Here is a 12,387-nt window from a genome sequence, read left to right on the forward strand (position 1 = left end):
AAAGCAAGAAGCACTCGATGATGAAGCAGCTGGAATATTCGAAGAGTCTCTCATCTTGACAATCGAAAGCGACGCTTTCACGTCGGGTTCACCAAGTGTCGCACGCGATTCCGCGGAGGGGAGGATTCATGATAGTCACTCGTCACAGGGACACTAAGCGAGATGGAGGGAACTCAAGATAATTTCATGGATATATCCTTGTTGTTCATTTTGAAGAACATAAAGAAGTTGCTCATTTGTTGTTGATTGGGAGCAAGAAAGGCAGCGAGTTCACCTGTATGTCATCATAGATATGAAGCTAAAAGAAGGAGTTAATCTTCCTTATGTTATGAGATTCCAAAGAGTTAAAGTATGTCAAAGCATGAACATATTGAGTACAAAGAGGTCAAGGTTTAATAACAAGGGAAGCAAATCTGGGAGGCTTCGTTTTATGCATCAAAGAGTTTCATCAAACATATGATCCTATATGAAGTAGGGATTTTAGAAATCCTTTCTTACTGTCTTAACTTCCTTGCAATTGGGCTTTAGCTTCAACATCTTCATGCTAACTTCTTTGATATGAAGAACTCTTCACCAAAGATCAAGGTAGAAGTCATCCTCTTTATGGTAAACGTCTTTAATTTGTTTCTGCATTATCAGTTGAACTCTGCAAACTCTAGCTCTAGCGTGATGACGAGACTTTCTTCCCCATGCTGAATGAATTCATAACTTTTCTTTCTCAACCAGTTTCCTATCACGCGGACTTTTTCCATCATGCCATGCTTAGTAGGGGTGTCCCAAGCCAAGCAGGTCGATATGTACATAATGTTGGTGGGATTCATGACCTCCTAGTTCTTCACGGCTCCTCTGATGAGATGCTCTATGTTAGAGAAGATCATAAACAAAGGGGTAGTGTGGTTGCCTTGGTCATTTTGTGATGTTCTCCACCCAAAGTAATCGAGTGTAGGCCGACAGTGAGAAAAGCCGCCAATTATAAGGTTAATTGAGATCAAGACTTGCTCGACTAGTGCGGTGAGTGTGGACGTGTGGAAGGTGCTATCAGAGAAGGTGGTGCGCCAATGGCCTCACTCGTACCACCACGACGCCCTCCAATCAAGATGAAGTAACAACGGCGGAAAAAGTCGCTGATCAAGCACTCCTCATCCACAATAGTACTATAGACATCCAATTGTTATCTCATCGCCCTTCGGCTTCGTCCTTCCGTTCAATGTTGTTGACTCCCTCCTTTATGTCACGTCGTCCTCTGTCACAACTCTCGGCTCTCCTTTGTCTCATCCTCTCTTCGTCACCTTGTTGCAGTTATCGACTTCCGCCGTCTCCTTTGCTTCAGGTCTTCATTATTCCACCCCAGGTCTTCCTCCCTTCATCATCGCTTTTATAATGAACCTCCTCCTTGAAGAAAAAACTTCAAAAAGCCATCGATTAAAGCATGGTGTTTTTCTCATCATTTAAAGCTTTCGTATGAGGCTTTTTCACCACCTTAGGTGTTTCTTCCGTCATTCATTACACGAGCATGATGAAAACCTACTGATCAACTTGCTTCCTCTAACATCACCATACCAGAATTATTGCACTTCTTCAAACATATTCTCTGATCCTGTAACTTCTTTGCATCTTCTCTAAACCTTGGATTAGCATATTTCAGTCCCATACAGTGACACTAAATCAGTCGCCTCCTCTATCATGCTTATGTTGCTGATTAATTACCACTCTTTTAGAAATTTTGACATTGCAAGCTCCATAAACATGTTGGCCAGTTTCTAGTTTTACTCCCAAGATAGTAGCCCTTTTTCAGATACGTGCAAGCTCTTCAAGCAAAATACAAGCAGGGCTTTCAATCTTACCATAATTGACATTGTAATCTCCACATACATGCCAGATTTGGGAACATTGTAGCCATCTTGACTCTTCACAAATTGTTTTCCTCTTCTACATGATCGGCCTCATAAAATGGATCTCTATGTACACAAGAATCCACTATATAGATGTTTGGATCCATGAGATGCAAGCAATCAAACGATGCTCCCACACAAAAAATTATGGATGCATTGAAGAAATTGTGCCTAGATTAACTACAAGTGCTCGTGCATCATGCAAATGCAAACACACACAACCGAAAATATACTCCTAATGGTGCTGACTAATGTTTTCAAATTCTTGGCGAAAAACTCCGCCCTCAAATTTGCAATGGTGGGTGCGTAGCGTCATGACAACATCAATTGTGTCCATCTTTGATTTGATTTTGCTGTAGTGTATATAAAATTGGCATAGTTTGAGACACTTCTAGTAAGTGCAAGTTCTCCTCCCTCTATATCATCCCATCCTATCTTAAATCATGTATGCACACAATTCAATAAGCATGGGATTAAGTCTAGGGGGTTCAATCTCAAATATGTAAGTGGTATCACATGGGTTTGACAACATAAGGGATTTTTTTGACCCCTCTTTTGGACCATTTTTGCACATAGAACCATATCATTTAATAAGGGCATACATAGGTTGAATAGAAAAAATGTACGTTTTACTCATGCAAAAGGTCCACATGTGAAGGATTTTTAGAACAAGCCTTGAACACGTGATAGTAAGGATTTACATATAGTAAACCCCTCAGGGCATTAATAACTAGAGTGATCTCTAGGATAAAAATGTAGCACATTGGAATCTAGCGATAAGATCTCATTGAAAGACTTAAGTTGACCAATCCCCACTATTGAGCACATAAAAGACAAGAAAGGCAATTAGGACTAATGATCTAGATGGCTCCTAATTTGAAGGCTTAATTAATCTCATGTCCAACCCTAAATTGAGCTCATAGAAGAAAAAAAAGGCCTATAACATCTGATGACTAAGATTGCCCTTCATTTTTTAGGCTTGGCTAAACTTGAAGCCTTCAAATATGATGAAAGAGATACATATATTCTTGCTTCTTACCTTGCTTGCCCCAAACTTGCATGGAATGAACTTCTTTTGAGGGGAAGGCTAAGGTATTCCCCCTCATTTAGAATTGGCTTGTAATTAGGAACATTTGGGTGAAAACTGACCCTTTACATTTTTCAAGGAAACAAGCTCAACTTATGCTCTAGATGAATACTAATGCTACCAATTATTCAGTAGTTCAACATAAAGTTGTGTCAAAAGCCATGGGGAAAATTGCCAACATAAGGATCACTTGGGAGTGCTATATGTTGTCGACATGAAAAGGACTTAGGAGTGTAATCATAGTCCAAGTCTAGACTTTAGCACGACTCAATGACGAATCATGAGAGTATGGCATACCTAGCCTCGAAGACGAGTCATCAAGTCTTTGGAAAAGTCGATCAGTAGGGTTTCTCTTTCTTGAACTTTTCTTGGTGATGTAGGAAGCTATGCCTTGTTTTTCGTATATGATCATAACATATGTGTATTAAAACAACAACATGATTATATGGTCCGATGCGTCCATGTATAAACCGACCTTCACTTTTTCTATTAATACCTGTGTTCACGAAAAATTGAGATTTGAAATAAAGTGAATTGCAAAATGTAAAAATAAACTTTCAAAATTGGAAAAAGGTTTAAACCTAAAACTTTTAAACAATTTCAGTTACAAAAATGGCAAATACATGTAATTTGATTCAAAAATCTCTGCAAAATTTGAGTTAAAGGTTTTTATATCTGCTACCAAAAATGTTTTTCGTGAACACCGATTAATACTATACACTTTGCTAAGTAGTCTGCATTGGATAACGACAATATTGATTGTAACGTTGTATCATAGAAGTTGTAATTTATTAGCGTAATGAGGAAGATGTGTTTTATTTTATTTTTGCACGATGCACGAGAAAGAGGGATAGTCCGTGTCACAGTGGTACAAAGTTCACCGGCGCATGGCTGCCTGCAGCAGGCGCTAGGTTGAGCAGACGAGGCTGCCGGCGGCTAGAATTTTGGCGTTTGTGGAAGGGCGATTGGATCAGACCGGACGATCGAAGGCTGCCGGCGATTGGATCGGAGCGGAGGCTCAGGATGTACGTCTGATCCCACGACGAGCTGGCTGCTTGTATAAAATGCCACCACGCCCTGGAAATTATATGGAGTAGCTGGGTATTCAAGTGCTAATTCATTGCTCATCAGCCTCGTCTAATATACAAACCTTAGTAGCACCCGAAGCTATATTAGGAGCAGTGTTTGGAGGCACGGCAGGACGACGTATAAGCTTAAGCTGCAGGGAGTAAGGTACGTTAGGATGTTCGACTCAGTGCAAAAATTATACCATACCCATCCGACAACATAATTAGCTGCTAAGCAGCTTGTGTCCTCCAGGTACGCATATAATTAATAGATATTAGGTGGTCATCATGGAGGCCGGGGCCGCCGGGATCAGAGGGACTTCCGCTGCAGTGATCGCAATCGTGATGGGCGTGACGCTGCTGTACTGGGTGGGGCACGTGGCGCGGGTGCAGGCGAGCGATCCGGAGGCCACGCAGGACTTCGTGGTGCCAGCGGGGACGAACGCGTCGGACGTGGACGGGAGCTTCTTCACGTTCACGGGCTTCCGGGACAACTACAATATCTGGTGGGCTTCTCTGTTCAACGGCACCACCAGCAACTACAGCAGCAGCAGCGCCTCCCCGTTCGTGAAACCCTCGAAGGCGTTCGTGAGCGAGTTCCCGGCGCTGTCCGGGCTGGGCGTGTCGGCGGCCCTGCTGGACTTCCCGGCAGCCTCCCAGAACCCGCCCCATACGCACCCGCGCGCCACCGAGCTGCTCTTCGTGCTGGAAGGGTGCCTCCAGGTGGGCTTTGTCGACACCTCCAACAAGCTGTACATGCAGAAGCAGCTGCAGAAGGGGGACCTGTTTGTGTTCCCCAAGGGCCTGGTGCACTTCCAGTACAACCCCAGCTCCACCTCCTCCGCTCGCGCCCTCGCCTCTTTCTCCTCCTCCAACCCTGGGACGGTCTCCCTCCCTTCCACGCTCTTCAACTCCTCCATCCCGGCCTCCGTCCTCGCCCAGGCTTTCCAGGTCTCCGGTTCCACCATCTCCCTGCTGCAGGCCCCATTCCAGTCCGTGCACATCTAGGGCTAGCTCGTTTTCGTTTCCAATAACCGTCGACATCCATTCGTCGCACCTTTTTTCTCTTCCAGCTGAATTGGCAAAAGGCATGGTGCTTCCTTCTCAATTTATGTATAAGATACGTCTCAATGGGGGATACTTCCTCTCAGACGACGATGAAAAGCATTTACTTCCTCTTCCTGAAAATTTTTTTCCCGAACCTTGCTTGTGTTCTTGGAGTGGCCTCCTCCGACATACAATCTTAGCACCTTTTTTCTCTTCCCGCTGAATTGGCGAACGGCATGGTGCTTCCTTCTCAATTTATGTATAAGATACGTCTCAATGGGGGATACTTCCTTCTCAGACGACGATGAAAAGGATTTACTTCCTCTTCCTGAAATTTTTTTTCCCGAACCTTGCTTGTGTTCTTGGAGTGGCCTCCTCCGACATACAATCTTAGATCACAATCCATGATCACGTGGAGCTATTGCTATCTTCTTTGGTGGGCATTTATGGGGATTTTTAAAAACCTAAAACTTGCACACGACACAATGTCAGAACGATGCGTGCCAATAACATAATCCTGTGATGCATACTAATAACGCAATGTGAGGACGTGTACCAAGGAGACCCTCTTTGACGTGCACAATCAAGATATTAAGGAGCATTGGTAAGGGTGTTGCAACTTAGTGCTTTGCTTAGTTGACTAGGACTTAGATATAACACTCAAGAGTATCTTGCAACAAACTGCAAAGATTCAAGGGAATTCACAAATCTAAGATCAAGACAAGAGTCTATGGTCAACAAACTGACTTAGCCTCTTTGTCCCTCACTTAGTGGTTGAGTTCAACTAACACATCTCATGTCTCTCAAAGTCCTTTTGCACGGTTATAAAGGTCTTAAGTAAAAGTGACGCCAAGTCTCTTACACATAACTTTTCAAAGTGATCACTTCAAGCAATTTGTCCCAAATCACTCGACCCTAGAAGCATCACATGTGTCATCACATCCAAGGGAGACGATCACATAGGATTAGTGAAACCACAAGGTTCAATGAACATGTCCTTTTCACGCAAGTCTCCAAGAGGAAGCACTAAGAAAAATCCTTACAGATGATGCCTCCAAGAAGTCTAGCATTAAGTGAACCAATATAACACTAATTTTTAACATGAAATCTTGACTTGTAAGTACCCAACAGATTCATGGCCATCATGATTTATTATCCACATCTTTTTATTCCTCCTTTCAAATCTCACCTTAACTTCATACTCATCAATCTTCTCAACTCTAAATTCAAATGTTTTGCTTTACAACCCTCTCAATTACAAGTCTTAAGGCTAGATGCAAGTAACACATGAGATGTCCCTTCCCTCTACCTCTTAATCTCTTAGCTCAAAGCTCAATGTTATAGACAAGAGGCTACCCTTTCTTTTCCTCTCTCAGTTGATGATATTTTTTGCACACCAAAAAAACAATGAAAACACAAAGGTAACTACCTTAGTAAAAAGATCTCAAGCATTCAAGGATAGAAAACCAAAACATGACCCATTTGCCATGCCTCATGACTCAAAGGTAATAGCACAAAGTCCCCAACCTCTCAATTTTCAAGGAGATCACACACACACACATACTCTCTCTCTCTCTCTCTCTCTCTCTCTCTCTCTTTGTGGTGAAGTTCCAATAAGATTCTAAATCAAACCAGCTGCTAAAGATGCCAATGGTTCAGGCAACCCAAAGGCCTACCCAAAAATCTCAATTCTTGAGCAATTCTTGAATCGCGTGAAGGATAAGTGTAATTCTCAAGTCATCTTCATGGTCTTCTTTCAACTCCTTATTTTAGTTACACCCTTACTTCATGCTCAGGGAAGTTACTATATGTATATCCTCTACATCACGTGCGTTCAAGGCCTACATATAAATATCCTTATATGTGAATTTTTCTTGAATAAAGCATAACCCTTTTCTATTCAATCCATAAATAACCCCTTCATATTATAGTGTGCTCATAGAATGGGACCAAATTGCATAAGCCTCTAGCATGAGAGTACACCTCCTTATATTCACAAATGATGGTTATGTTACAACTATTGTAAAATATTACACGGCGCAGTGAACAGAATCTGAGAAAGAGATAGAGAGTACACAACAGATAAGAGGAGAATCAGTAAATTCTTTAACTCCAAACAATTGATACAAAGATGGCTCTGTCCACCTGTGCGCTTCCACTGTGTGAAGCTTAGATGGCGATCTAGAAAGAAGATAGGTGAAGAGCTTAAGGCTAGCTGGAACAACAACTCTGACTGGGTGAAAGATGAGTGATCGATGGTTGTGAAGGGGTTTAGCTTTTATAGCCTGCGAAGGCCGTGAGGTTGGCCTGACCGACCTACCATATAAGCCTCCACTAGTCGACTAGGGAATATTCCAATGAATATTTCCTTTTAACTCCCTTACCCCGCAACTCGATGCAGTGCGCCTCGAGTTGCTACCAGCTTAACCACTTCGTCTAACCCAAAGATTAGACCCACAACGGTCACCTTTTTGCCATCCAGTCACATAGACCTCATCTGATATACAAGTCAGGACTCAACCAATGTCCGGGCTTACATCTGGCTTCTCCTCATAATGGGGGCCTTACAAAATTGAGCACCATGGATTATTGGTAGCAGCTAATGAGGGTGGGGCATTGATCATATCTAACAACTATATATATCATCTCTCACTTGACTTGGGTCTCACCTATATATACTAACTCTACATCAATATGAATCATTCTTTGGGAGCATGTCTTGTGTATCTCTCTCGTACTCTCTCTCTCTCTTAACATGGTATCAGAGCTATGGATGCATAGCAACAACAAAGAAGATAAGTTGTTTCATTGTTTATAATTGATTGAATTCTTTGTACAAGTGATGATTTGATACATGAACTCGTTCAAATTAGAAGTATTATTTAATTTTGTCTTTAAAACCAAAATCAAGTCTGGGTGCATAGCTGATCTAGTCGTGCTCTCGAATCATGTCAAAACCGCTTGTCAATCGGAGTTCTGGATCAAAAGTTATGACAGTTCAGGGTTCAAGACAACAATTCTGCTCGAATCTACGATTCTTTATTTAAGACTGTAATTCTAATTACAGTTCGTTAATCCCCAAATACAGTTCGTTAATCGCTCGTCTTCGTTAATGATGTTGATTACGACAAGCAAACATCTTGCTATTTTTAGCGATGTTTTATTCTCGTTCACATTCTTTGTTCGACCGAAATAGCACTCTTCTTATACGCGTCATCTCATCTTGCACGTTACGTCTCTCTATTTCGGGCTTTCTTTTTAGTCACTCAATACTTTTCGTCGTTCTTACATACATCTCACTATTTTGATTGTCACGTGTCTCAACTACGCTCGTCTTGTTCATGGTTTGCAAATTTTGCGATCTCATCTTATTTGTTTTCTCTCGAGATACAGGCATGGCCAATTCCGTAATTGTTAATGGATATCCGTCTGGCCAATGTTTGGTTCCCTTATTTCAAGGACAAGGCTTTCCTGGGTGGAAAGCAAAGATGATGCTAATTCTTGAAGGTGACGAATTATTTGATATTGTTTTGGGTGACCTGTCTTTCCCAGTTCAACCTATTGATGTGATGAATGACTATTCTCTGATTTTTGATGACCCGTTATTTGAATAATGGAAAATTGATCATACTAATTGGATTCATCGTGACAAAGCGGCTTGTCGTTATATATTATCTGCACTTCCCGACTCACTTATGTTGGATGTCTAATTTCATCTGGAAACCTCTCATGCTGGTTGGGAGTATCTTATCTCAATGTTTGAGAAGAAATCGGCCACCGAAATTTTATATCTCCAAACTCGTTTGAAGAATCTTCAATATAAGGTTGGTACTGATGCTAGGAGGCATATTCCACGGTGGATTCCGTGCCACGGTGGATTCCGTGAGGTTTTACGGTGGATTCCGTAAACTTAGATGACCGGGGCTCATACACAAAGAGGATTCTTTGTGCGAGAAGTTGATGGGGACGCCTGTCCTTTTCGGGCGTTTCATTAATTTAGTGTGTACATGGGTGATTCCATAGCGGGTGATTCCGCAAAATGCATATTAAATTAATAAACGTTTATGAGTTTAGAGTGCGCATTCGTAATAAATTAAGGTTAGGATTTATTTCTAACCAGTTGATTTATTTATGTAGCTGAAGACTGCTAGGTATTCACTTTTGTCGGTTTAATTGTATTATTTTACTAACGATTGTGAATGCTTCAGTTGATGTGTAGAGATAGCAGCAGTGGCGGAGGAAAGCATTGGAGTTTAGCGAGTATTCGACCTTTGGACTATATTTTGATAGGCGCCACGCCTATATTTTGTTATGTCTATTGAGACATCGATTATTTATTATTATTTTGTATGCGCCTATGGGCACGGATATGTTATTTCTATTTGGACATTGAGATTGGGCGTGCCAAACTCTATGGGCACCGTCCATTAGCTTTATTTTCCTATTTTTGTAGAAAGCAAACTCAAAAGCTAAAAGCTTGTCATATTTTTGTAAATTGGGCTATTATTGAGCATGAAGATTGGAAATATACATTAAATACATGCTTTGTGAAGCGCTCACATAAGGCATGGGGGAGATTGAACCCAATTTGTCTCTTGCCTCTTATCGTGCATGCTTTTACATTGTTTTTTGTGCAAAAAGGTAGAGTTCATTGTTCTTGGGGACCTTCAGGGATTCACTACGTGAGCTATCTGCGACCGATCTGGGCACCAGTGGTATCAGAGCGGAGCAGAGATCAAGAGCTTCCAATCGCTACCAATCTCGGGCGAAGGCGGAGCTCCAGGAACAAATGGGCTCTACAGTCAATCTCGTCGCGAACCGTCGGTACAGACAGACTTCTGGCGATCAAGAACCCCTGTTTCCACTGTCAGATCACGAAGGACCAGGCTCTGCAGGCGGAGGACCACGCATACATCTCCATCATCAAGTCGTGGAGTTACAGAGATAAGCTCTCTTCATAATCAAGTTAATTATCATAACAAAGCTTAATCTTAAGCTTAGGGAGCTCTAATATTCAAATCGTGGGCAAAACGGCTTCATCCCGTGATTTCTGGCGGAAAAAACGGCCCCCCCCACTCTACCAAGGGTATATCTACAAAACGCAATGAAGAATCAGCCATTCATCAACATTTTGCTAATATTGTTGGTTGTCTTCAATTTATTGGTTTAAACACAAGACCAGATATTTTATTTGCAGCTAACTTTTTGGGACAATATCTTTCTTCCCCTTCCAATATTCATTGGAGTGCTGTAAAACGTATTCTTAAGTACCTCAAGGGTACTAAGGAGTTTGGTCTTATTTATCATCGTCGAGAGGATTCTTCTTAACCTTCTTCAACTTCTCTTGACCATATTGGATATACAGATGCTAATTGGGCAAGTTCACATTTATCCATGCGATCTACAAGTGGGAATTGTTTCTTTGTAAATGGATGTTTGGTTTCTTGGTCCAGCAAGAAACAACGATGTGTTGTGGTTTCTACAACTGAGGCCGAATATGTTGCTGCATCATTAGCAGCTCATGAGCTAGTTTGGCTTCGACAACTACATGCAGATTTGGGACATCATTCATCATCTAGTACACCTCTTCGATGTGACAACCAAAGTGCTATTAGTCTTACCAAAGACTATATACAACATAGTAAATCAAAGCATATTGCTATTCATTATCATTATGTTTGACATGAAGTCAAGACCTGTGTAGCCGCGCCATGGCAACTTATTGCTAGCGAGCTCCACTAAGGAGTTTTTACGTACCTTCTATTTCCCCTCCCCCTCTAGCTTGTCACTCGACTGGGGGGATAAGGGGAATATATTTATAAAAAAAATCATCATTTATCCAATCCATTCTATTGAGGTAGTTTACGCGTGCCTGCACCTTCAGGATATTACATTCTCTCCCCCTTGGAGGAATCGAGATGTCCTCATCTCGAGATAAACTAGGGATATTGATGGTTGAGAGTGCCTTCATCTATCGAAGTGGCATCCTCTTCGGGATAGTCTTTCCACTGGATGAGGGATTCTCTCAAGGTTCGGGATCTCAGTTGTCTCTCCCTAACAACTAAGATCCTGTCAGGCCTTAGTTTAAGGACTCCTTGACTAAGCATTACAACTTGTTGGTCATCAAGTACATGGTTAGGATTAGATACATACTTTTTCAATAGGCTGATATAGAATACATTATGAACCTTAAGGTTCTCAAGGAGTTTAAATTTATAAGCATTAGGTCCAAGGCATTTGAGGATCTTGTATGGTCCACAATACCTTGGACTTAGCTTCTTGCGTTCTCCTAAGGATAGGGAGCTCTTCTTTGGGCATACGCGAATGAAGACCATGTCTCCTTCTTCGAAGACTCTATCTTGACCATTAAAATCCGTATAGGCCTTCTGTCTATCCTTGGCATCTTGGATGTCTTGTCTTATTGACTTTATTTGGTCATCGATCTCTTCCAACATTTCAACAGTCATGACCATACAATGCTTGGAAAGGGGTCATCTGAATGCTTTGTTGGTAGGAAGCGTTGTAGGAAAATTCAACCAAAGGTAAGTATTGAATCCACCTTTTTGGCTCATGACAACAGTATGCCCTGAGCATATCCTCGATGACTTGATTGACTCGCTTTGTTTGGCCATCTGTTTGGGGATGGTAAGCTGTGCTAAAACAAAGTTGAGTTCCAATGGCTTCAAAGATGGCTCTCCAGAAGTGTGATGTGAAGAGAGAATCATGATCACTAATGATTCTTTTGGGTAGCCCATGTATCTTGAATATCTCCTTGATAAACAATCTTGCAATGTCTGAGGCTTTATAGTTTGTCTTCACTAGAATAAGGTGTGCAACCTTGGTAAGCATGTCAACCACAACCATGATGGAGTTGTATCCTCCCTGAACTTGGGGTAGGCCAACAAAAAAATCCATACTGATGAATTTCCATTTCATTTGGGGAATATCAAGTGGTTGTAGCTTCCCTCGCATCTTGACATGTTCGGCTTTGATATGTTGACAAGACAAACACTCGGTGATATATTCGAGAACGTCACCTTTAAGCCTCTCCCAATGGTAGCTCTTCCTAACTTTATTGAGAGTCTGGGCATAGCCAAGATGTCCTGAGAAAGGTAATCACAAGCTTCCCACAATATCTTCTGCTTAAGTGACTGACTTGCCGGTATACACAGCCTCGTTCTATAGTAGAAAAGTCCACTATTGATAGAGAATTCATGATACTAAGCTTGCAGCTTTTGGCTCTGATCCTTGATAGAGATCTCCCTTAGCATAATTTGGTAGGCTGGATCATAGC

At 41.7% G+C, this 12,387-nt stretch overlaps 1 protein-coding gene across 1 annotated transcript; it reads left to right on the forward strand.

Moving 5' to 3' along the window:
• Positions 1 to 4,334: 4,334 nt before the first annotated feature.
• Positions 4,335 to 5,054, forward strand: LOC148022128 (germin-like protein 9-3). Its single transcript, XM_087696799.1, has one exon. It carries the CDS (start codon positions 4,335 to 4,337, stop codon positions 5,052 to 5,054), a length of 720 nt encoding a protein of 239 aa, XP_087552925.1.
• Positions 5,055 to 12,387: the final 7,333 nt, after the last annotated feature.

This window comes from Lygodium microphyllum, chromosome 17 (genome assembly GCF_053477565.2).
Source record: "Lygodium microphyllum isolate KBCC chromosome 17, Lygodium_microphyllum_v1.1.10, whole genome shotgun sequence".
Classification (NCBI taxonomy): Eukaryota; Viridiplantae; Streptophyta; class Polypodiopsida; order Schizaeales; family Lygodiaceae; genus Lygodium; species Lygodium microphyllum.